The sequence below is a fragment of the Stegodyphus dumicola genome, chromosome 3, assembly GCF_044657685.1.
Source record: "Stegodyphus dumicola isolate Sdum_Otavi_A_Nest chromosome 3, ASM4465768v1".
Lineage (NCBI taxonomy): Eukaryota > Metazoa > Arthropoda > Arachnida > Araneae > Eresidae > Stegodyphus > Stegodyphus dumicola.
Window position 1 is genome coordinate 35,851,274 of NC_140770.1, and position 27,881 is coordinate 35,879,154.

At 32.7% G+C, this 27,881-nt stretch overlaps 1 protein-coding gene across 3 annotated transcripts in view; it reads right to left on the bottom strand.

Moving 5' to 3' along the window:
* Positions 1-18,058: 18,058 nt before the first annotated feature.
* Positions 18,059-27,881, bottom strand: part of LOC118195068 (1-phosphatidylinositol 4,5-bisphosphate phosphodiesterase zeta-1-like) — a 139,603-nt gene continuing 129,780 nt past the window's right edge. For all 3 annotated transcript variants that reach the window (XM_085812760.1, XM_035366301.2, XM_035366302.2), the window contains exons 19-21: positions 26,933-27,068; positions 25,449-25,595; positions 18,059-23,140 (exon numbers count right to left, since the gene is read on the bottom strand). In XM_085812760.1, coding sequence (XP_085668886.1) covers positions 23,034-23,140; positions 25,449-25,595; positions 26,933-27,068 — 390 coding nt within the window. In that variant the 3' untranslated portion in view covers positions 18,059-23,033. The remainder of the gene's footprint in view (positions 23,141-25,448; positions 25,596-26,932; positions 27,069-27,881) is intronic.

A 27,881-nucleotide genomic window follows, 5' to 3' on the forward strand; every position in this document is an offset into this window, starting at 1 on the left:
AAGAGAAGCAGCAGTGTTTGAGATTGTGGGTGTTGACTTGACTGGACCATTCATACTGAAGGGAAATCAAAAATCATGGATAGTAATTTTTATTGCGCAGTACATTTGGAACTGATTTTATCCCTATCGATTGAAAGTTTGCTTCAAGCACTTATAGACGTTTCATTGCTAGGCCTAAAAGACTCCATACCATTTATTCCGATAACGGAGCGAATATCAGAGGAAGTGGCAGATTATTCAAAAGCTTAACTTGGAATAAAATCTTAGAACATGCAAGTATCCACAGGATCACATGGAAATTTCTTCCGCCATCAGCTCCCTGGTGAAAGCGATTAATATGAGTCCTGAAAAGAATCTTTCGTAAAGTTTTAGGACGATCATCTCTCAATCATGAAGAAATGTTAACGATTTTGTGCGCCTGTGAAGCAATAATGAATATTCGTCCATTGAGGTAAGTCTGGGAAGATGATCTCCGATCACACCTTCGAGATTCAATTCGACAATTCGACAAATTTGAATTCCTGATTTGGATAATATAAATGCAAAATTCTTTAAACCAAAGGCTTATTTACCGACAAAAACTTTTACAAGATCTACATAAAAGGTTTCGAATCTAATATCTTGGACAGTTAAGACAAAATTATGAATATGTAAAAATCTCACAACTTCTGAAAACAGGAGATTTATTTTTAGTGTCCGATGATGATAAAAAGCGAACAGATCGGTTATTGGCGAAAGTAACGGACATTTTCAAATCCCGGGATGGACATATGTGATTAGTTAAGGTCAAGACTAATCGCACTTCAATCTTGGAGAAGTTTTGCGACCAACCAAGTATTTCTGTCCTTTGGAGATAACATTCTCAGATGAACAGTCTAAATTTAGAAATATGGCAAGCAGCTCTTCTGATGAGACGGGGACTCCAATCATGATGTTGGTATTGATTTACCTCAAGATCTTAAGAGCGAAAAGATTCCATCAATAACTACAAGAAGACTTCGAAAGTTAAAGTTTGTCCAAAGGTTAAAGTTTTAAATTTGACTTGTCAGCAGATTTAAAGTTAGGACTGTGTTGAAACTCTCAACGTTTAAACTCTTACCAAACATCATGTGATTTGCGCATGCGCGCAGCCGAAATTAAAAACAGAACTTTAACTGAACTTTAGAACTCGGAAAGGACGTATGAGTTGAAAGATGTAATCCTTCTCTTCCGTGTTATGTATCTAATTAGTTAGTAACGTGATTTGTGAATTAAATATATATTATATTATCTTAGAAATGCCTTCTTTTGGAATGAATAGTAATTATCTTCAATTAAAAAATAAAATATTCCCGGATATCACTTTGGAGAAGAACGAGAAAGAAGATCGACTGAAAAGGTAAGCCTTTACTTTTATTTTTAAGAATGTTTAGTCTCGATATTAACTGTAATCTAGCAGTCTGCTGAAATGACACATGTAGACGATTCACAATATATACTGCAGAAAGTACGTACCATCTTTGTAATATAACTGTTCACAGAAAGCTTCTTGATGATATTGATGATGATGAATACAAATTTACAACAGTTAAATATAAAAAGCATATAATGTGGAAAATTAACAATTGTGTTTCAGATTTAATGATTGTATTTCAGAATTATATTCTGTCAAAAAGTCAACGCCTTCCATAAATATTTGTGTTTTCTTCCTGGTAAGGAATTCACTCTTTTAAATCTTTCAAACAGAGATTTAGTTCATATTAGGGTGTTTTTTAATCCAGTCTATATATGACTCATTCCTTTTCATTGTCTAAGGCTTGTTCACTTCTATTTGGGTATGGAGGTTTAGAGCCCTATCTAGAGCTGGAAAATGTTCAGGGTGATTTGGTGAAGGTTCTGGACTTTTTATAATTTTAGGATAACGCGTGAAACCTCTGTAGGATGCCAAGTGATCCCATCTGCAGAGAACACACTTCCCAGGAACATTTTTGCAAACTGACAAATATTAGATAGATAGTTTTGAGCAGCCTTAAGACAGCGGGCCTTATGATGACAATGGACTTTTCCGGGCTCATAACCCTAACAATTATGGCACTGAATTGTTCCCCCGGTGGTTTGAAAGGTTATGCACAAACAGATAAGTTCATTAGGTTGATTAAATTGTCTTTCTCACTGCGTTCAGTATCCACGAGAAACATAGGAGAGATTTAATCTCTTCTCCGACGTTTCCATTTGACTACTGAACAGTTTTTATTGGAGTTTCGTTTCCTAGTAGTACCTGTTTGATATATTCAGTGCACGTGTCCTTCGTAAATTTTTTTATGACCTCAAGTATGAACTTGTCGTTTAACAGGGGAAATGAGTAGTATGAGATTTCTGTAGCATCATATTACTTTGCGAGAGCCATATTTTTTTCAAAACATTTTTAATCAGATTCTCTCCTTTAAGATTTCTACTGACCTTCTTTACCCCTAAGGCTTCTATTTGGTTATTAAAAGTCATCTGTTTAAAACTTCACAAACTATAATTGGAGGAAATATTCGTGCCGTTATCATGTTTTTATAAACTGTCGTATGATTCAATGCCTTGCAAAAAAAGCATTCATACAGTCATTTTTCGTTTGATCTTCATCATTTAGGCTTCGTTTTTATTACTTTTCGCTGTGTCTCCAAAGGAAGAGTCTCTCATAGTTCTTTTGAGTTGTTTCTTAGGAACAAACCATCCTTCATCTCATTAGGTCGAAGGGTAGTTCCTTCTTTACTTAGAATAATTCTATTACTAGTTCATCTGACATATGTGCTTATTTATAAACATTTACTGCTGAATATCTATTGGAGATTGCTAGTTTAAACTGAGAAACGGAGTCTATAATACATCGGATTTACTGACTATTCTTTTACGATAAGGATTGAATGCTCTCATATGCAGCTGTTTGAGTTGAGCATTCAGTTCATCATGACACAAGGTATTAAGTAAATCGAAGTTCTGATGTAATTCTGGCAAATTAACATTAATACCGTCCTGAGAAGAAGTCCTACGAGACCGTTACAAATACTATTTAATTCAAGAGCTCAAGTTCAAATTCACAGTTCATATGATTCGAATGATGCTTATTACTGCGGCTCGCATTTTTAGGTGTCCTTCAAGTACAGAAAAATAATATTCCGTGTTTCATAAATAGTTCTTTCCATATCATGAAGTTATTGTGATACATTTCTCATATTATTATGTACCACAGTCCAGACTCTTTAAACTAACGTAATTCTCACTGTTTGGCACTTAAATCACCATACTGCACTTAAACAAAGTTTTGCGGATATCTTCGCTTGTTTGCCCTTAATATTTGACTTGCAGCATTATACCTTTAATGTTTTCCTTAGATCTATTTATTTTTCCCTCTTGCTAATGCTTATTAATGTTCTAAAATTTGTATTAAAAATATTCAAGTGTTAGTAATTTGTAATTTTCATGTTTAGCAATCCTATATTTTATATACTTCACTAGGCCTATTTCTTTTATTCTTTGGCTCCTTAAGCCAATATTTCCAAAAGGCCAAAATTACCTGGCAAATAACTATACCTCCCGTCCACAGATGCTGCAGTGAGTTTCATGTTTGTCTTGAAATGTAGTCAAACTTCGCGAAACGAGCAGCTCCGAGAACGAATGATTCTCGTAACGAGCGAAACAAAATGTGAAAAATGTCTCCCTTAATGGGCGATGTTTCGCAGAACGAGTGACATGGAAAACATGGTGACGTCACATGTAGTGCATCTTGTCTATCAGTCTGTGTTTAATGCTCAACTAGCATCTTATTGCCACTTGTGAAAGTTGTATTCCATCATATTATTGTGTATTTTAATACAAAATTTAAGCATGTTTACACATTTATCCCTACAGAAATTTCCACAGGAAGACAGGAGTAAGAGAAGAAAAATTACCGTAGAAGTGAAACAACAAATCACTGAGAATAGCAGGATCTTCCTATTTTTTCTAGAAACTGTTGTATCAAGAGCAGTCAACCATTCTGATTTTATGCTTTGCCGTCATCCATGACTTTGTATTGTGATTCCAGTGAACCGATAAAACTTTTGGATCGATGTGTTTGAAGAATCTTTGTTTTTCGGCCTTTCCAAAATTACAAGGGCTGCTGAAACTCTCTCCCATGTTACAAGTTTACTAGGCAAAATTCCATAAAATAATCCAATTCATATGAGTTGTAGATAATTTTAGCCTCATATCCTTCAAAAATTTCATGTAGTATTTTTATATAGTCTGTTACATGTTGCTCATATATACTGATTTTTCTTCACTACAGATAGTCTTATAAGTAACGTTATGTCTTAAAAGTAACGTTACACTTACATTTTTCGAACTAATCATTTCATACTTTGAATTTCTGTAGTCTCTGATTTTCCATAATTTCTTTTGCCTTTTCTTGCTTTGATACTCCAATTATAGGAATACTGTATGCTGCTATAAAACGAAACCAAGTGAACACTACTGTACCAATTTCACATGCTTCAATTTTTCTAAATTTCACAGTCTTGAAATGTTCATTTGAATTAGTAACCCATACTATTTTTGTTTCTTCGCTATCTTATAGCATTTTACGTACTTTGTTTTTGCTTATCCTAAATCTCTCAAACTAGCTCAAACTAAACTTTTCAGTTACTGAAATTGTAAGGATTTAGTTACATGAATTACATCAAAGTCTTTTCTTCCTTAGAGTCATGATAGATAACGCGTATGAAAATAAGACACAAGTCCAAAGGTACACTTCTTTTGCTCCGCAAGAAATAAGAATGATAGAAGTTTTCCCTCTGCCCACATTGTAAGATCCCTGTGCCTTGGCAGGTGATCCGATCGCCTCATCACCATTTCTTTCCCATTAGTCCCACTTAATCATTGCTAAGCTGTTAGCTTTCCCCTACTGAGAACTGTAGCCAGAATAGTAGGATTTTGAATTCAATGAATATGAAATATCCTTTTGACCACAAATTTCTTTTCTCCAACATATTGTTTCTTTTTACCTATTGCAAAGTAGTTTTCAAAACAGAGGTATAAACGTTTCACTTTGTTAGAACTCAGCCTCAGTTGTTAATTTTCTTTTCATAGTTTATCACTGTAAGAGTGGCAACCATCCGATCTTTGTTGTAGTTTCTTGTAGTTCTATGGATTTTGAAAATAAATATGACGCTGTAGAATTTTGTATGTAAAGTTATTTTATTTTAAGTTTATTAGGAGAAAGGAGAACGGTTAGTTCTTGCAAATCTCGAACAATTTTGGTGACGACGGAAGTGATCGGTAAAACAAGTCAAGGTAATTTTGTTAGTTTTATCGAATTTAATTCTATTTGACTTTATTGAATTTATTTTTATTGAAATGGAATCGTTAATTGAGAAACGAAAACCCGTCAGAGCGTCTTTTACGAGAACAATTAATGCAATTTTGCAAGAATTAGAAAAGGAAATTCCTGATGCAAAATCTGTAAAAACGAAACTTGTTACTTTAGAACGTTTATCTGTTGAACTTAATGCATTTGATACTCAAATATCAAATTCGGAATTTTCTTCAAATGATAAGTTTGAAAGTGAATGGGCGAAAATTGAAGAATACAAAGAAAAATTAGATTTAATACGAGTAGAAACGGAATTATTCTTCAGTCGCCAAACGACACTATCCATAGGCAGTGTTCCGCCGAATTCGAACAAATGGAAACTGAAATTACCTAAAATAGAGTTAAAACAATTCGGTGGCGAAATTAAAGATTCGTTACCGTTTTGGGGGCAATTTCGGCGAATACATGAATATAAAGAAATTCCAAACGAGGATAAGATGCATTATCTCGTTCAAGCGACCGTACCCGGTACGAGACCACGGGATATTGTAAACAGCTTCCTTGCAACTGCCGAAAATTATGAAAAAGTTACAGAAAGCTTAAAAAATAGGTTCGGCAGGGAAGAATTGTTGGTAGAATTCTATATTCTGGAATTATTAGGTTTGATTATTAAAAATGTCACTGATCAAATGGGAAAATGCAGTATATCAGAATTGTATGACAAGTTAGAGTCGCATTTACGTTCGTTGGAGTCAATAGGAATGACAAGCGATAAATACGCTGCAATGCTGTTTCCGCTCGTGGAATTTTGTATTCCCGAGGAAATTTTACGAGTTTGGCTTAGAAATTATGCATCAATAATTACAGCAGAAAATTCTCACTCTGATAAATTGAAACAATTATTATTATTTTTAAAGAATGAAGTGGAAGTAGAGCAGAGAATTTTTTTGGCAAAAGCTGGATTTAAATTAATTGATTCGGGTGCCAAGAGAGAAAGTAGAAAAGATAAAAGGTACCAGAGTGAACATTTCGTGCCTACAGCAAATGATTTATTCTCAGGCCATAATAAAGCAACCAATTATAGTGAGAAGAATTCTTGCATAGTTTGTGAAAAAATTCATGAAATTCGAGATTGCTTTGTTGCTCAGAAGATGCCTCTGAGTCAAAAGAATGATGAAATTAAGAAAAAGAAGGGTTGCTTCTTCTGCCTCAAAATTGGACACAGGGCCAAGCAATGTAAGACAAATGTATGATGTATGATATGCTCGAAAAGACATTGGGGTGTCATGTGTCCGGATTTGCCCACCAATCACAAGAGCAATGATGATGAAAAGAATAAAGAAGAGGAAACACAAAACGTATCACTTGCGGGCACTAATTTCCTAGATGAAGTGTTTCTTCAAACACTATTAACTAATATAAACGCAAACAAAAAGCAGAAGACAGTAAGAGCACTTATCGATACAGGATCGCAACGTTCATACATATTAAAGGAGATTGCTGCAGACATAGGGTGCCACGTATTTGGATCTGAATCTTTAATCCATGCACTTTTTGGAGGAGTAACAACAAAGAGAGAAAATCACAAAAGCTGTGAAGTAAACGTTAGAAGCCTAAGAGGTGATTTTTCTAGACGACTAATCTTGTTGGAACAGTCGAAGATTTGTGGACCAGTAGTCAGTTTACAGCCTGGACCATGGATAGAACAGAGGCAGAAGAATATCCATGCATCTGATGTAGGAAAAAAGGATTTAAAAATAGAAGTTCTTATTGGAACTGATGTCGCAGGTGCTCTGTTAACCGGAAGAATTCAGAAATTAGAAAATGGGCTGACTGCTGTGGAATCACTACTTGGATGGACAATCATGGGAAAGATAAAAGATAACGTTTCAGAAAGAAACTCCTTGTCCATGTCTTCAACCATAACGTCGATGTTGACTCACAGCAGTGACATAGAAAACTTGTGGAAGCTAGAAGCACTGGGAATTACAGATGCCAAAGAAAGTAAAACTGACTCAGAGTTAGAAGAAGCAGTGTGGGATCACTTTCACAAGACTCTGAAGAGGGTGGATGATCGCAAGTCAGTTTACCTTGGATCAACGATAAAGAAGCTTTACCAAGTAACAGAGAAGTTGCTGAAAAGCGATTGATTTCCACGACAAAGAAGCTAATGTTGAAAGATAAATTTGAAACATACAATGCAGTGTTCGAAGAATGGCTCGAATCTGGAGTAATAGAAGAAGTAACAGAAGAAGAGGAACGAGTTAACAATCATTATCTTCCTCACAGACCGGTCTTCAAAGATAACTGTACAACAGCAGTAAGGCCTGTATTTGACGCTTCGTGCAAGCAAAAGGATTTCCTGTCACTTAATGACTGTTTAGCAAAAGGTCAAAATTTAATTGAATTAATACCTAGATTGCTTCTGGAATTTAGGCAAGGAAAAATAGGGATTATCTCAGATATTAAAAGAGCTTTTCTTCAAATATCTGTTCAAAGATCTGATCGTGATTTCCTAAGATTCCTATGGTGGAAAAACTCAGAACAAAAGGAAATGAGAAAATTTCGCCATTCCAGAGTAGTCTTCGGACTAAAATGCAGTCCGTTTCTTTTAGGAGCAGTGATCAACTCTCATTTAGACCAATGTGAACCTTCTTTGAAGGAAGTGGTTACAAAATTGAAAAATTCCTTCTATGTTGACAACTGTGTCACTTCAGTGAGTAACCTTCCCCCTAGTGAGTAAATCGACTAGTTATTCTCTGAGCAACTATCACCAAATAAATTTAACCTAACGGGTCATTCCAATATTAGTAGGAAGGCACCGGTTACAATTTAGTCAGATCATGTTGCTATGGATCGTTTGTATTTCACGAAGAATTTGTCGCCAATACTTGTTAGATGCGCTCTTAAATTGCAAGAATACAACTTAATAATTAAGCATACTCCAGGAAAAGAGAACATCGTGGTCGATGTTCTATCGGGAATAAAATTAGATGAAGATTAGAATGAAGTTAAGTGTGCAATCCTAACTTCAAAAATTTTGGATTCTTGTGAAACTACCATTTCTGAATTACAAACATGCCACGAATTTAAAAGTATTTACGCTTATTTAAAAGATCCAGGTAATTTCGAACATTATCGATAGTTCTATATCCCTACCGGTTAGGTTGTGATCCAACTTCGTGTCAATTTGATGTTCTGTTTTAGCTTTAAATAAAGGGTCTTTTACTCTCTTCTCAAGGCATAGTCGTTATTTTAGACTTAGCGATCATTCACAGCCAGGCTATCTAAAGTTTGGTTAAATTTTATGAAAGCTAAACGAAATAAACTTTATAAGTTATTATCAGTTAGATAGTCTATAAATTTGTTTTAGTAAAAAGCATTTCAGAGAATAATTAAATACATGGAACTACGTCCAAATTACGGAAACAGTCAAAATAAGATTAGAATTAAAATTTTGAATCAACCTCCAAAAATGTAAAGAAATGATATACGACAAATATACCAAAATTAATCTATTATTGTACAAATTACAAAAAGGAGTTGTTATGTTATTGATTTTGCTTATTAAATTAATATTAACACTATATTTAATATTAACATTATTAAATTTGAGTATTATATTGTCAAGGTGAATAATAATTATTTCTCGTTTGCTTTCTAAAAACTTTATTCTTCTGTACTATTTAGGATGTACGGATGTACCTTAATATACTTTTCTAAGTCACATTACTCATATTATATAGAAAAGTTTGGAGAATTAGCATAATTTAATTAAAAAAGAAGTAAAGTTACATAAGTCGATAATAGCAACATTGTCTGAAAACATTTAGTCAAATAGGGTCCAAAAAGCACGAACTATTACTTTTCAGATATCATAACAACATTAGATGCAAGTACTAGCACGGAGGTTGACAGCTCTATGCCATTAGGCACCAGGTATAGTTTTCGCATGCAACTTTCCTGAAGGTATAGCGCATCAAGCGTTACTTCGGAAGTAGAGAGTTCCATGATTTTGATGTTTCGATACCCAGTGAATCCACTGGAGAATATAATATTGAACAGGGATGCTTGTTTTTATGTCTGCCAACAGATACAGATTTTAAAGAATTGGTAAACTTGGCTTGATAATATAATGGGGGCCTAGATGGCCGCCTAGACTATTAGACTACTTCTGACTTGGGGTAGGGACCCCAAGTCGGAAGTAAATTCGTACAAAATAAGTACAAATTTCAAAGTAAATTAGTAGAAAATAACTTACGTTATTATAACAATAAATTTGTGGGAACAGGATTCTAATGTCGAAGCCACGTACATAATTCAAATGAAGAGAGATGAAAACCGTCGAAATGGTGACAATACTGTAGAGTCATTAGTAAAAAAAAAAAAAAAAGGGGGGGGACAAAAAGTATGCTTTCAATTACACCACGAAGGCTTGTGGAAAGGTGGGAGAAGATATACCATGCACACTTTTCTGTTTAAAGAGCGACTGGAGATTAGGGGACCCAATTGCCAAATCCTGGTGGGGAGGAATTATCGTCCAGCACCTTTTAGTTCGGGCGCCATTTGTGGTGTCAGGATTTTTTGAAGCAGGAGAGGTGAAAAATGTTCAGGTCTTCGCCATGTTTCGAACCCTGGACCTCTCGAATACGCGTCGAGTATGCTTCCAATTAAACCACGAATGCATGCAGAAAAGAGAAAAAAAATACCTTATAGTTCAGTAAAAACTATAATACTACAAGTGCTAATCAGATGGTGTCGGAAATACATGAATATAAATTACATACATGAAAACAAATCGCAGAGTTTACAAAGCAAAATACAATATATATGTCAGTTACACAACCTGTTGATTGTTTAATATGGCCATGAGCCTTTTGCTATTATCTGGATTACTGTAGTTATATATAATTAAAAATTCTGTGTGCTCGATTATAGATCTCCCTCATGAAAATTGTTTTCGCAAATGATAATAATCTGTCCTTAATTGGGCAATTTTCAGTTCAGCATGAATACTGTTGTTGCAGATATACCAGAGGGAGTCTGCAATTTTCCGAAGAAGACTGTTATGGACAGTTTGACTTATGATTTATTTTACAGAAATAAGCTGAATGGACAAGCGTAACAAATGATACGCAGAATAGATTTATAAATCAGTAACTTATTATTAATAGATAAAATGCAGTTTCGAGCAATTAAGGAATAGAGAACTTTAAGCGTTCGAAATTTCAGAATAATAGACGTAATGTATAGGGTCCATGAAAGAGAATTTTGGAATGTTAAACTTCGTAGCTCTCCGGTTCGCAGATGATTTTTCCTAGAATTGTAATAGTTTTTCAATAATTATAATTTTCATTCTGATGAGCGTTCTAGCATAAAAGCATTAGCACTAGAAAAGCCTCCAGCCATTCTAGCATCAAGCACTATCCCTTTTGTGCCGATTCTCATTCATATATGCCAGTAAGAAAAGCACTCATTTTCCGGCCGGCACGCTGCGTGCCAGACCGTTTTCTTGTTCAATCCCGACCGTAGCACGTTTGTGCCAGTGTCCAGGAACCTTTTAAAGACTACTAGATGGCGTTCTATGACCATTACTTTTGAACTGAATATATTTTTAGGATCATGACCTTCAATTTTGATCACGTTGATATGTCGTGCATTTAACACAACATTTTTAAGGCATTTTAGTACTGTGGTAAGGTGGCATAAAGGTTCTTTGTCTAGGATGAGTAATTTCAGAGTGCAATAATTTTCATATCAGTGGTGAAATCCTGTGCCTTGTTAATGATTCCGGTTGCAGTCTCGAAGGTCGCTCCAATGGACAAAGAGATATAAGAAGTCTTTTCATCAGGTTCAGGAGATGGACACTTTGTTATGTATGATTGACAGAATCTTCCCCCCTCGAGTTCAGCTCAAGTAAACACAAGGAGATATATAAGGTGGTTTCCTGAGAAGAAAAAACACTTTCCTGTTTAGAGCTATGGGCATGTTGGCCTGCTTGGATCATTGCTCGTGTATAACTCGTTAGAGCATTTTTTCTGTAACAAAATTCTGAAATTACGGGACTAAATATATCCAAGTCCCATACTGTCAAGATATGCAACTGTTAGGGTTTTCATCTTATTAAAATTTATGTTACTGTTAAAACTAGAGTTATAAGTTCATTTCAACCCTGTGTCACAACCCAGGGTTTGCGTATCGGTTTCGGCCTCTACACCACAGTACACTACCTTCTAGTTGGCAAGGTTTTATTAAAGAATCTTAAGTTAAATTAACTATGAAATCTTTATTTAACAAGTTAGAGAGTTTGCTTAACTCAAATGGAACACAAATAGAATACAAATCAAAGTCAACAGGCTTTATAAATATTTAAATTAAAGTGTTGAAAAAAAAGAATTTACAAGAGATTCATTTATAAGTTTTAAATAGCTTCAGGCTTAACCTGTTAGGCAATATTATCAGGAGTATATTCCAGTAGAGATAGTAACATGCTGAAAAGTATGAAGCACAGTACAACGTTAGCACAAAAATGTTTTTAAGACTTCTGCATATGAACCATAGGTAAAATCCACTCTAGCCAATATATCGTTTGGTGCTCGTTTATTTTTGACGTTGCCGAGATTCATTACGCAAAAGTGACACTAATTTGTTCTAACGCACACTCTATGTAACGCTTATATCACCTGTTGCTGAGGGAAGAGGGAAAGCGTAATGTAGAAACACAGAGGTCGGCTCTTTAACACGAAATCAGAAACGTGATATAAACATTCGCGTTTCTGATTTTTTTTATCCATTTGAATCCTTTTTTTTATACTATGTAGGATCTTTTAGGGTTACTATAGTGAGGTTTTATTACGCTTTGCATTTCTTTTATCGTTTATATGACTGACTGACTGATAACTTATAGCCAGAATACCACTGAGATCAGTAGTTTATCTGGCTCAATCACATTTATGCCAGATGTGCGCAATAACATAGAACTATCTTCACATAATGTCCGCCGTAAGAAGGAGCAAAGACGGATAAAGGATAGGAAGACCAGCAACGCAAGAGCTCACTAACAAGTTACGTTACTTTTATTATTATTTTCCGAAATAAAAAGGGAAGTACACGAAATATAAACGATATGGCGTGACCATATCGTTTATATTTCGTGTACTTCCCTTTTTATTTCGGAAAGCCTTGACTTCAGTTTATTATGGCGAGCAAGCGTTAATTATTGGACGACGATATATCGCATGGTAAATAAACAATTAGTGACATGATTCATTTTCTAAAGACTTTAGAGAGCGGTATTTCTAGTGAGTCTCATATAGATATTTTGTCAGAGTTTACTGAGTGTCTGCCTTTCAGTTCACGTGAAAGATTTTGTTACTTCTTGAAAATAGTCTTTCTTGTATTTTGTTCATTAATGAAAAAGTTTATTAATGTATTTTATCAACTAAATTTTGGAAGAATTTGTAAAGCGCTTCTGAAAATCATTTCACAAAGTTAGCAGTTTTTTTTTTTTTTTTTTATATATTTTCATTTAAAGGAAAAGATTATTAAACGCTAATTTTAACATATATGGTAGCTTAAGTAATAATCTAAAATAGCAGAGAAATTATGACATTAGAATTTAAAAATTTTTTTGTAAATATTTTTTCTAAATTTAGGCTTAGCGCCGTCTTGTGAGTCGATTCCTTTCGACTCCTATCCGACACGAGGGAATGTCTTACACAAGGCTTAGGAAAATCTTAACGCAGGAAAATAAAATTAAAAATTGGCAAAGGAAATGAAGAGCTTAGTAAAAATTTTACTAGAAAAACGACAAATTTTCTAAGGATGGATTTTCTCTTTACAGTTATTTCGCGGAAGAGATCACTGGAAAAAGAGTTCAAAGTGATTAATAAAATGAGTTCTGCAAAAAGTTCAAATATCTTCGGACATTAATGAACAAACTAAAATTTCCTTTCTATTCGATACGAACATTGTTTTCTTTTTTCACTTAGATGCCAACTGATGAAGACATTGTGTGGCCAATGAGACTAATGAATTAATTATTCACGAAGAATGTTTGCACCTCATTTATCACGAAAAAAAAAAAGAGTTATAATTTTTAATTAAAAGAAACTGTACGTGAAAAATCTGTTATATTGATATGCATTAAATGTAAATGTTTAAAAACAGTCTGGCAAACGACAAAAAAAAAAAAAAAAAAAAAAAAGAGTTTTTTTATTACGGAGGAAATGCATCAGATTGGTCAATATTAGAGATAAGCCAAACTTATAATTCAGCATCAGTTCGCAGAATTTATTGGTTCTTTATTCTTATTATTCATTCACCTTTAAAAAATACAAAATAGTTCATGATATGCTTTTTTTTCCAAACCATGCTACGTATAATTTTGTAAATGCAACATTATTTATAATCAGATTGGGGAACAAAAGTTTGTATCTGTTATCATTATTATTTGCTTAATTTTATCGCTTCACAGAATTACCAGCTTAATCATATTAAAAGATAACAGTTGTGTTTATTGATAAAAAAGCCAATAATCGATTCCTCCGTTACAAATTATTTAAAATTCGTAGAATTGCTTCAAGATAAAAGATAAGGTAAAGGTAAAGGTAAAAGTATGGGGGACACCAGCAATGTACCATAGGTCAACTGGTAATGCCTTCCCATACTAACTCTTTGAGAGAAAAAAAAAGGGGGGGGAATTGCAAGTTTTATAAGAATTTGCGTAGACTGAAGCTTTTCAAAAGGTCTAAAGTTTGCCTATTATGGTACATCGTGCAATTCCACAGTACGCCCTGCATCCAGTATTTATTAAAAATAATGGTGTAGGGAACAAGTAGATTACAAAATAGTAGGAGTACAATTTGAGATTCACAAGATAAATTGAACATCTGATTTGGTGCAACAAAAATAGGAGATAAACATAATTAATAAACAAATAAACATAATGAGATAATTATAATTAGTACTGGCAACACAATGTTAAATGAATTTTTATAATAATGCTAAAGAGGTAGGTGTCCATGGGTTATTTCAGATATATTGGTTTATTGCAGTTTATAACGTTCAGTTCACGAGCGGATCCATTTTGTCCATAATTACAGCATGTAAAAGTTCACTAAGTTTAAACTGTATGTGGATTTACACTTGACAGAGATGTAGGCCGTAGGAAGAGAGTCGTTGCATAATTTTCTGAAACTTTGGATATTGATGTTTATCTTTAATTAAAAATCTTTGGAATGCCAGGAGGTCAGTTCTTGGGAATTTTATGTGAATATCCTCAGTTAAGGGGCATGAGAAAACGTAGTGATCAGGAGTTCCCTGTTCCCCACATATGCAGATATCAGAATTTGCCAAATTTCTTGCGTAGAAATATGTGGGGAAGGGTCCATGTCCTGTTATAAAGTAATTTAGGGAAGGATTCGAGTTCAGAGATGCTAAGCTTACATTGGGCATCAAGTTATATGTGCGTCTTCCCTGTGGAGCATTGTTCCACAAATCTTGCCAAGATTTTGAAGCAAGTTGTTTTAGTTGGTACTTGAAATTCGAGCGAGGCCACGGAATGATGATTTCAGTACCATCTTGATTAATAGCTGCTTCTTTGGCTAGTTCATCTGCCTGATCATTAACAAAATGGCCACTATGTCCTTTGATCCATGAAATTTGAATTTTGTAGTTTGGGATTTTTCCAAGAAGAGAATTTATGTGGGATATCAATGGAGAGGAAGGTAAGGGATTTTTAATAGCTAGAATAGCTGCTTGGGAGTCAGATTTTATGCTAAATTCGTTGAGATTTTTGAGAATGGCTATTTCAATCGCTGCTTTTATAGCTGACAATTCCGCTTGGAAAACACTATTATTATTATGGAGATGGCCTTTCCATTTGATGATATTTGAGGGGGTAATTTGAAAAAAGACTGCGGAACCAACTTTTCCTTCAATTTTTGATCCATCAGTATAAGCAATTGGAGATGAACTTGAATTTTCTTCAGACGTGGTGAATATTATTTTGTTGAAGCGAAGCGCTGGATGGATAAGATTGGGGTTAATTTTCTTTTCATAGTTGGATGGCCAAAAGGTTTGGTTGTTGAATTCTGCGGCTTGGTTAAGTTGGAGAACTTTCGTATAGGTGCATTCCATTTCTGCACTGATTGATAACGGAAGAATACCAGCTAGAGTATCAAGTGCTATATTTGAAGTTGTGCAATACGCCCGAGTAATGCAAAGAGTAAAAGGCCTTTGAATTGAATTTAAACATTTCATCTTTCTTACTGTCATTGGCTGTGCCCAAATTACGGCTCCGTAATTTACCATTTTTGAGATGACTGTTTTTAGAAGAATACGTGTTATATGGGGATTTAAGCCCCAGTTATATCCATGCATACGTCGTAGGCAGTTAGCTATTGATGTTGTACGAAGTTTAATATTTTGTAGATGAGGAATCCAGGAGAATTTCTTGTCGATTGTTAAACCGAGGTACTTGATTGTGTTCACAGATTTGATCTTTTGATTGTCAATTTTTAGAGCTAAAGCTTTAGTTATATTTTATCCTGCTTTATGGATCACTAAGACTTGGGACTTACTATGTGAAATTTGTAGTTTTTGAATTTTGCAAAGTTGGTTAAATAACTGGAGTGTTTCGTTGCAATTATTCTGTAAAATGTCTCTGGTACGGCCACTTGTAATAAAAGCTACATCATCTGCAAAAGCTACAATTTTTGAGTGATCTGGCCATGGATAGGCAATGATGTTGTTGAAGCTGATATTCCAGAGATCTGAACTCATGCAAGACCCCTGAGGACATCCTCGGACTTGATTACGCACAATTTCAGTGTTGTTGTAAAGAATCATACTTTTTCTGTTTCTGAAGTAATCTTGAATAATTAGAAATAAATTTTGAGGGCACTTAAAGGAACGCAGCGCTTCTAAAACTGCTGGCCACCATAAAGAATCAAAAGCTGATTTTAAGTCGAGACATATTATTGCAGAATGAAGTTGGTTGATTTTATTGTTTCTGACTTGTTCAAGAGCTGCATTAATTGCATGACTTGTTGAAAGTAGGCTTCGAAATCCAAACTGGTTATTGCTTATTAAGTTTTTGCTGTAAACATGAAATTTTAGACGACCAATAAGACATCTTTCCAAAACTTTTCCCAGGGCTGGGAGAAGATTTATCGGACGATAAGATTTAGGTTCATCAGAGCTTTTATTCTTCTTATTGAAGAGTATTATATTACCAATTTTCAGGCAATCAGGAAAGGTAGAGAGTTCTATACATCGATTGCAAAAACTACAGATTATGTCAGGATGGGCTTGATTGATTAATTTTATAATGTGGTTATCGATGCCATCTGGGCCTGGTGCCTTTTTTAAAGTTAGGTTTTTAATTATTTGCTTTATTTCTTGTTTTGAGAACGGAATATCGTTGTCTGTTTGTGGAATGTCATCGCAGTTACGGATTCTGGTTTGAGTAGGCGAATCTTCAGCTGGATCATCTTTTAGAAAGACAGAGTCAAGAATCTCATTTAGGGTTGAGAGAGTGGCATCCTGAATTTCAGCAGAACTTGAAAGCAAATTTGAGGGAAGTTGGATTTGTGACGGTTTAAATATTTTACTACTGGCGATCTTGTATAAGGTGCCATAAATTTCTTTATTGTTTGAACAATATTTGTGCCAGCTTTTTAATTTAGATTCGAGAATCATCTTTTTGTAGTTTGCATCAAGCTTTTCGCTTATAAAAAATGAAAGTAAAATACAAAATGCGGATAATTTCTACTTCTCTATTTAATTTTTTGCTATCTTGGCTGTTCTAGGAATAATTCTGAATGGATCGACCTTTGGATTGTAAAGATATTTCTGTTAGAGTCAAAGCTACGGACAGAAATTCCCCTAACAGGCTTGGCAAAGACAACTGTCACTAATTAGACGTAATCTGCGGATTTTCTTGCCAACTTAGCAACATATCGAGAATTTTCAGAATACGGCTATGAAGCGACTTTTCTTGAAGCTTCCATAAAAGCGGCTACATCGGAACCATCTTTTCTGGAATTACAGAGCAACCTTAAAAAGACCATCTGCTTTGGAACAAAGATTCACTCAGGTCAGGTATTCAGCTACAGATGAGTGATTACATTGAGCTCCTGATACGAAATTTCTGGTTTAGACCTGCTTTGTGAGAGATTTTGCAGATTTCTAATAATCATCGAGTACTAAGGAGAATATGCTTTGACTCTCTTTTACTCTTTGCTATTTATTTCAATAAAATTGACGCTTCAGTAAAATAAACATTAGTTCCATATATGTTTACCATGGTATAAAGTTATTAATTTCAATAAAGTGTCAATTTCTTCCCGTTAATCTGGGCTAGTCATTAAGGAGATCTCTAAGAACCTATAATGCGCAATTGTGTCCCTCTCTGCATAGGCAAGGAACTATTAACGTACATACACATATTCAAATTTGATGTAGGAATAAAACAGTAAAGTAAGTGAAATGAATAAAAGTCTAAATCGTGTGAAACTGAACGGTCTTGAAACTGAATAGTCAACGTGCTTCCTGAACAGAAGTATTTTAGCTATGCGTTTAGTGAATGACCAAATTAGTATTTACACCGGATTTGGCTACAAAAATTAATTCATTAATAACTATTAATTTTTTTTCCAAATTAAGAAAAAAAATTGACATACGAAATTACGTGTACAAAAAAAATGAGATTACGTAATCGGAAAAATAAAACAATGCTTGCATTTTAAAAATTTATTATAAAATGGAATGGTTTTACAAAAGGTAATACTTTTTTTAACATACAGTTTTTTCTTAATGTTATGTACATTATATCTAAGCATGGTAAAATAGTATGTACAGTAAAATATGATGTGTGAAAAAATTATTATTGTTCATAAAGCTGAATTAGAATCCGTTTACCGAGGTATGACGGAAAAAGAAAGTTCACACACATCTACGGCATACGACACTAGAAATATATGCTGAAACAACACAGATAACAATGAGAGATTTTTACATCATTCTAATTCGTATCTGGTGATCGAATTAGAAGGGGAAGAGTCTTTAAAATTAAATGCTCATTTCCATAGTGTATTTTATAGTCGATTAAGAAATAGCTATGAGTAAGAATAACCTAATTTTCCTACTCTTAAAAATGTTTTCTAATATAGGATTAATACTGTTTGAAATGCTGCTAATACTTTATTAAAGCTATATTATATTATTAAAGCAATATTATATTATTAAAGCAATATTATATTATTAAAGCAATATTATATTATTAAAGCAATATTAAAGCATATTATTCGATTGCTTTAATAAAGATAATGCTTTATTAAAGCAGACGAATCTAATGATTGCTCTTCTGTTTGTCTTAAATATTTTACTTTAATACATTAAATACGTTATTGCGATAAAAAACATACTCGAAAAGAACTTCATACTATGTAACTTTCAAAGACTACGGCTGGTTTCGAAAATTAAATCTAGTTGTCAACGGAAAGTAAAGGGCCCAAGGAAGAAAGTTACGAGAACAAGGGATTGTCAAAATATGCTTGCTCCCTTGTTTCCTCTTGCATGTACAAGATCAGTAGAAGTGGCAGTTAAAAATTAACTGTTTAAGGGACATGAATCTTAAAACTATTCATATTTTATGTGATTGATCCGTGCTGAATATTAACCGTACGCTTAAAATATTTTAAGTTTAAAATTGAATGAAATAGATGCCTTTTCATCGAGAAGGGAACAAATATCTTAAAAGTACATCATTGAAAAACGCAAAATTTGTGCTGTTAAATGTGAAATCCCATCTTTGTAATTTAAAGGTAATTAATTATTCAAGGATATTTAGGATAAATGAAATGACTAGAATTAAAATATATACCCGAACAAGTGTATGTTTGTTCAAAAAAACACACTGTTAACGCAGTTAGTTAATTTTACATCACTATGAGAAAATGTGCTGAATCAATTTAATATCACACCTGCAAATGGCAAAAATATTTACCCCATCATTAATTTCACATTTATAATCATAGTGTAGCCACTTTACCCTCAAATAAAGTTATTGGCTGCATTATATTACCTGTAATATTTAAATTCTATAATTTTTTATCATTTCGGAAAAGTAGCTTAAAAATTATTAAGTAATTAACTGTGCGTTTTCTCCTTTACCCCTGGATATACTTCGAATACACAAATAACAGTTGCACATTTACCAGTATCTTGAAAAATGCATATTTTTCATCAGCTGTCAAAGAACAAATTAAATCTAAGTAAATTATTATCAAAACATCATATGCTGCCAGAATATTTTTGCTGAAAATATTTCGTCCGGTTGCTATTTTCAATAAAATAATTTATATGTTCAATCCTTTATCATAAGTGGTTTAGAAATTTACGTTATTTAAAATAATATATATTTTATTTAAAAACATAAACTGACATCTGAAAGTACAAATATTTAAAAAATAGCAGCCTCTTAGCTAAAAAATATATGAAGATTAAAATCAGGCCATATTGTCATATTAAATAATGCTTTGTAGCTCAGTCTGATGTTGAAAGCAGTTCATGAATTAAAATTATCATATTTACAAGTATAATGCAGAGCTATTAAGAATATAAAAATTTGTTAAATTGAACTGCAGGATGAAAAGGCACTGTACATTTATAATTTTCAATGTATCTACAAAACAAAATAAAAACAAAAAATTTAAAAAAGTAAACAAAAAAGGGAAAAAACATTAAATATTTGTAACATTTTACAAAACTACACAGAAACTAAAAGAAGAAAGTTCCATACTTGTATAAAAGCATCAGTCTAGTTGTACATATCAAAGTTTTGCTTTACTAGAGTTCAAACCCTTTTACTGTAGCCTAAAAAGTACTACTTTATTCAGTAGCAAGTTAATCTGTTTTGGGGCAATCAGTGATTATGCCATGCATAAAAATCGAGTTAGACTTCCTTTTTTGTCAATCATTCACGTTTTAATCAAATTATTTTAATCTATCATTATAAAAATCAAGCACTTCGTATATAATTATATAAAACTTCTAAAATAAAACAACATCTTATTCGTCTGAGGCCTTCTGCTTAACTTCTACATAACATTACATTTTGTTCTCAATTAACTTGAAGCTAATGTTTAGTTAACTTCTTAGCTTCAAGTTAAAGTTAAGAATTTTACCTTCTTGTCTCATGCATGTAGACTCAATTAACTTGAAGTCTACATGCATGAGACAAGAAGGTAAAATTCTTTGTATCGCAAAAAGACAAGATAAAAGAATTTTATTCTAATATTAATAGTTTACTGATGAAAAAAATTACACTGCATTAAAAGCGTAAGATTTTCTTTTTAACATGCAGTAAAAATGAATTTTATCAGCGAAAATTTAACACTATTCTCTGCGCTAGACTAAGTAGTGTCTGATTAAAGTTAGCGTGTTGAACTTTACAAATACGTTTCGGGAAAACCATGGGGAAAACCTGGTTTTGGGATGGATCGGCTACGTCAGTTGCCTCCGTTAGCTCAATAAACCCCAGCGTGAACGGCCTTTAACGTTCAAACAGCCATCTCGTCACCTAGGGCAATGACATCAAACTCGCGACGCGCATGCTGCCTTTGAAACAATTTTATGCTGCAACAATTTTAATTAAAATGCAACAACATTAATGCAATTAAATGCAACATTAATGTATGCAACAAATACGTAATTAAAGTATATTAATAAATATATTTTAATTACGTATTTGTTGCAGATACGCTGCTTATAACTTTAGAGACGTAAAGGTATGGCCTGAGTTTATGCGCGCGATTGCCGTTAAAGTAAAAAGAATAGAATGATTAGGTTGGGGCTGTCTTTTTCACTGCATGCTCGTATATGTAAATAGGGTAATAGGGCAAATTTCTCATCTTGGTATACTAGTCAATAAACATAATAGTTCAGTACTCTGTAAAAGCTTGATTTCCGGTTAAGGTTAAAAATATATCTTTTTGTAGTTAATTGAAGGAACTGGAATTACCTGTAATAAATGTCAGTCTAAAAAAAATTAATATTTAGCTGCCAGTGCATTTGAATTACAAAATATGACTAACAGCAATTTCTCGCAGGACCAACCTCTGTACTTCAGATTATGAATTTGTATTTTATAACCAAAGAAAGTTCTCGCAGAACAAACGTTTGCACTTCAGATAGAAAATAATATACATTTAAATTTTTCTTCTGTATTTTTATCATTATGGTTTATGAAGGCTTTGGTAAATACTTAGCAAGTGAAATTTAAATTTTATTTTATTTATTTATTTATTTATTTTTGATTCGTTTTTAGTCCAAAGGGGCTTTGCCCCTGAAGGACAATTGGTTTCGTTTTGAGATTTTGCGTTGCTCCACTATAAATGTCCGTTTCACTTTTCAAACTGTTGCCACCAAATGTTAGAGTCCTGCATTATATTTGAAGAAATTAAATAATGAAAAATCTGTATAAGTGTATGTATATTTCTTGCATTGTGATAAAACAACGGTACCTAGAGTCATCGAATTTTGAATGACGTAATCCTACTGCGAATATGGGCATGTGGAAGCCCAAATTTGAAATTCGGAATTTGTTTTATTATCGGTTTCATATTTTGTAAAACTTTAACGAATTTTTGATTAGCAAACTCAAGGATTTCAAAGCGAGCAATGGCAACGTTGTACAGAAAAAAAAAAAAAAACATTTTTACCTCCAGCGCCTTAGACTGTGTATCGGAAATTCTAAAGATATTAATCAATTTAAAACTAATCAATTTAAAACTATTTCGCAATATTGCTCTTGAACTGAATTTTATGGCTTAAGTGCAAAGAACGTGATATTTAATTAATAAAGGTAACAGACAAAATGTTAAAAAAACGCGCCTTTGGACGTAATTTAAAATCTGAAACCTCTCAGATATTCTCTTCTTTTCTTAATTTTTTTTAAACGTTTATTTAAAAAGTGTTCTGTTTTGTCAGCAGCTTTCACATAGAGCATTCGGCCTTTTTGCAATTTGAATCTGAGACCACTCAGTTAGTGCAGACTTTCAAAAAACGATCCATATTTTAGAATTAAGATAATAGATCATCCACGCCTTTTCCGAGATTCTAGCCCAGATCCAACTGTGTAGCCACAGGTTCTGCTAATCGCTATACTGAACAGTACGGCATTTTTAAGGATGATTAATGATGAGAGTTTTGTACATCAAAGTATCTTAGTGTAAGCCCCGGAATAGTCGATTAGTTAAACTTTTTAAAATGGTGGCTGGTTGGTTTTAAAACTGTGCAATACCTTGATTAACAGGAGCATTCGAATGCATGGATATTTCATGGTTTTATCCAAGTTTTCAATGTAAATTGTTTAAACTTTTTTTTAGATAATAGTCGGTTTCCTTTGAGAAGAAACCTATAAAGGAATTTCCTTAAATAGATTAAAAAATCTATGAAAATATATTTTTAGAGCCAGATAACCTAATTTTTCATAATTCATAATTAATTAGCAAAAGAATTTAAAAGCATTTTAACTATTTTGCAGCCATAACAGATGAACTTGTCAATTATTGACATATATATAAATATACATTGTTTATGTACATTTGTTTTCTGACACTGAAATAAAACTGGCGAATATTTATGCATCAACGTTATGTACATTATTGTCAGAGGATGAAGGCATTGTCTAAAGCAACAGTAAATCACTTCATTTTCTGTTGTATTGCACATACTGTGACTTCTGAATGTGAACAAATAGAGTTGCTTTGTCAAGCTTCTGTCCTTTAGAATCTTCCAGATGGATGTGGCGGTAACCTGAAATCAAAATATATAATTTAAAGCATAAAATATTAATTTAGCAAACTAAGAATATAATAAATAATATTTTCGCCATAAGAATTAATTTTCTATGTTGCAATTTTATGCACACTTCGGTTAAACTTGCTCATAAAATGAGAAAACAAATGAAACAATATTATTGTTGTACATAGTTGGCTCTTAACTAATACCGATGTAGACTAACGGGCAATTAATTTGCCCGGTCATAAAATAGCAAGCTTAACTAGCAGAGAAACAACGTGGCCGAAAGGCAGAGCAATGTCTCAACATGTTCTGCCTGAAGTAACTCAGACACCAGTTTAAATAGTAGCTATCTACCCTGTTTTCCATGACTGTTTCGCAAAACTAAAATTTCATTCTGGCAACAAAAGCACGGGTTGAAAGCAAGAGTTTATAGAAAAGGTTGCTTCCAAAATAAAATTAACTGTTAATAAAATTAAATAAAGCCCCACAAGATCACAATATTATACTATATCAAAAACATGTAACTATTCTTTTGAATTTTCTTTGGCATATCATATGCTACGACGACGCTAATAAAATTACGAAGTAGCGAATAGTAACATAGCATGAATTTTTGAAGATAAAACATAAGACTACATAAGTCTTATATTTTATGATAAACATAAGAATGATAAGATAAACATAAGAATATATGATGAGATAAACATAAGAATGCTTAGATATTAAATAGGAGAGAAATTAAACTAATCTTCTTCAAAAACGTACATTAAAATGAGGAAAAAAGAAATATTATCATTAATCATCACCGTCAGCATCACTGAAATTATCATCATCATTATTACTATCATTATTATAAAACATATGCGTGTAATGTTTGAAATGCTATAATAAAACTAATATCATTGTAGTAAAATGTAGAAAAGTCGGTACATTTGTAAATATATATAACTAGTACGTGATTTATCATGGTTCTAACTTAATTCCTTATGCACATGTAATAATCGATGTTCTACAGCAATTTATCTATTTTGGAGCGAAGTGCTGGCTTATTATTGTATATATACTTTTTAGTTCTTGTCTTATTAATTTCAGTTTTATAAAACACACATCATAATTTAATAACAAAGTAGTCCCACTCCCTTCTTACTTCCTTGTACGAAGTAAAAGAAGTATCGTAATCCCGAAAAAGTTTCGGGTATCTTATTTCAACGAAGATTTACATTTTGACCGCTCTTGAATCCATTTGAATGGTTTTCTTTGCGTGACGTATGTACGTACGGAGAGAATAAAAGACTGATTTTTCTCCGAAAGCGATTGTAAAACTGATTTACAATGGATTCAGAAGGGATTTTTTTCATGTATGTATCTAGTATAACTAAAAAATTATTAACGTTGAAATTTTGTACGTCGGATTGCTATAACAACTAGTTGTGCACCTCCCTTTTCTGTTGCAATCGGCCGCACAAAACGTGTGTATTCATATTCTTATAAATTAGTATATAAAATAATATTATATATACCAATATATAAGAATATATACCTATGCATACTATATATATTGGTATATTTGGTTCCCTTTTTTCATTCTTATATGCATTTTTGCATTAAAAGTTATTGAATTATGTTGTTACGTTCTCGTTAATGTTTTTATGCCTTTAGTTAATGTGTATGCAATAATTGTAGAATTATCAACAATTTAAAAGTGTAAATGGCGTTAACGTGGCGACTATAGTAATATATTGAATTAAGTCAGTTGGTGCACCAACTTCTTGTGTCTTTTTGTACAGTTGGACCAAAAGTCAACTTGAAATTTTTGTGTACCAAATTTTTTTTTTTGTGCTTGTTGGGCGGAGTTGCTTGCTTTTTGCTTAGAAACTCTAATTTTAATTGCAAAAATTTTGTTTTATCTGTGTTTAGCTGTATTTGGTGTTTTAAGTCCTGCATTTTATAATTTTTAATGAAAATGTTTTTATATTTTTGACTTGCTGCCAAGTAAGAACTGGAATTAGAAATATATCTCTAATAAAACTCGAAGAAATAAGTTTAAATGATATGCAGCAAAAAAATGAGTATGTTAAATTTATATAAGAAAGGTCACCGTATAAGAAAATCATGTTGTGTACACATCATGTTTTTTTTTTTTTCATTTTAATCGTCTTGTACAAAAGTTTCAAATTTCGGTAAAATCTACTTAAATTTTATTGGAAACATTTATTGCTGAAATAGCCCAATTTAGACTGCTTTTTTCATGTAAATAGTGATCGTAGATAAAGAATACAAAATTGCTTCCAATTACATATGTGAATTAAAGCATACCAACCTTCGTTCATTGACATGCAAGGCACTGCAAATTGCCCAATAAGCTCATTAGTGGTCATATTTTCGTCTTTGACGCGGAAATGGAAGATTGCTTGCTCCGGAGCATTCAGAACAAACTTAAAAGTTTCATTCCATACTGGATTGAAACCTAAAAATAAAAATAAAAATACTTTTTTTAGTTTCGCATTTCCTAGGTAAATAAATTAAAGCATTTAGTCAAACCACGATTGAACATTAATCTGCGAGAGAACAGATACAATGGTGAATAAAGTTTATGATATTCTTTAACTACCGTGAAACAACCTTATTTCCAAATAATGCATGAAAATTCTTGAAATCATCATCTTATTTAATTTTTAATATAGGTCATCAATAAGAGTAACTGTAGTAGTAACAAAATAACTTTTGGAATAAATTTGTTATAACCGAGGTTTTTCTCAAATTATAAATTGTATAAGGAACATAAAATTTACTAAACCAAATTTGATCGCATGTATTACGTTTTATACACATAATGTAGATATTAATGTTTCCAATCAAATAAAAATATTTTGGGAAAAATGAATAAACAAACGTAAGTATTTTTTTTAGAATTCTTGGGAACAAGAAAAATGACTAATCAACTGTTCTCTACCCGGGATTTGAGCCCGAGATCTTCCAATTGGTAGCTAAACGTGCTACTATTTACACAACGTGAGAACGTTTGGAAGAATTTGGCGATTTCTTATATTTTCCCATTCGTGATAAGCGACTAGGAGATACAGGTGACTCAGTTGACCAAATACAGGTAATAACGAATTATTGTCCACCACATTTTAGTTGGTGAGTTAATATATAGAGTTCATTAGAAATTTTGGAGCAGGAAGCATGAAACGTCAACGTGCCCTAACCTGAATTATGAGAATAAAATGTTGATCTATTTATAGGTTAGTGAAATACTGATTCCCTCCAATTTTATATATCCGCAAACTCTAACTGATTCTGTTTAATCATCTCCAAATGGTACCGCTTTCATAACAGAGGGCGTCTTCAATTAGCTGCTAGTAAGTTCTCAAAAGCTGTTTCCACTTTTTATTCACTGTGCTTGTATTTTATTTAGCTGGAGATGAATGAAATGATTAAATTAAAACCGATACAAAATAATGCTGTTTAACTGTACTCAACAGGTAGTACACAACTGAAGGTTGGTGTCGGCTTAAAGCTAAGCAACATGGCCAGTGGGCTAAGGCACGGATTTTAAGGGTGATATTTAAGCTGTTCTCAAATAACAGTTTAATAAATGCATCTTTTGTTTTGATTTATTAATATGTTAAATTTATATACAAGACGCCACGTGTACTGATAATCAAGGGCAACAAAAATGTTGAAGCCGTGTTTGGTTAAGGGGAATACTGTAGTGTTAAATATTTTTAAATATGAAAATTTTACTAACAGACATTAACAGAGTTTTAAATCTTGCGATGTGATAAACAGAGCTTCATTTACCATTGTTGCTTATAAATTTTGTTTTCTTCTTTAACTTATCTAGATGATGCCCAAATACTCTTATGGACACATATGGATCAACAACATCTGATTCTGAAGCACCGGATGACTTAGGTAGAAACTGGGCACTTATTACCTAATAAGAACACATTTAAAGAGAAATAAGAATAGATACAATATGTAGAAAATGAATCACAATTAACGCTTACAAATTACAATTAAATTTCAATGCTTTCAGATGCATGAGCACTAAACTGGCTACAGCAAAGGCTTAAAATGCAATAGCATACACATGAACATTCATTCACACACCCAAGTATACATATAATAATAGAAGTTTACTCAAGTGATTTAGAAAAGTAGAAGACGATGGTTGGATGCCTAATGGGCAATCATCTTTTTCAAGCACTGTCCTCAATTATATCACTGGCTGTTGATAATGCCATCCTGTATGTAATTGGATAGAAGTTTGGCGCCTTCAGTGCTACTATCAAAACTTGTTATAATTTCCTCAGGAGTAAAAAAAAACAAATGTCAAGGTTAGTCATAACAGCGGTCAGAAATATTTCCATTAATTTATATATTTAAGTGGCCGGTTTAAATGCTAGCTTAAATAAAACAGGCCTTGGTCCATGATAAAATTAGATGTTACATGGAGAATTTCCTAATTAAGAATGGTATTCAGAGGTCTAATAGAAAATTAAACTAATACATGTACATATAGTTTTAAATATAGAACTATGTGTGTATATATATATTACAAAAAGAAATAAAGATTACTGAAATCATCATTAAACATAATTCTTAAAAATATTTCCTTCATTAGGTTTTCAAGTATTTGTGGAGAATAATTTACTTTTACTGCAAAGAGTAAATCAATTTTAACAAATTATCCACTAAATTAAAAGACTCGGCTAGTTTTATGTTTTCTACTTGTTTATCGCCCACA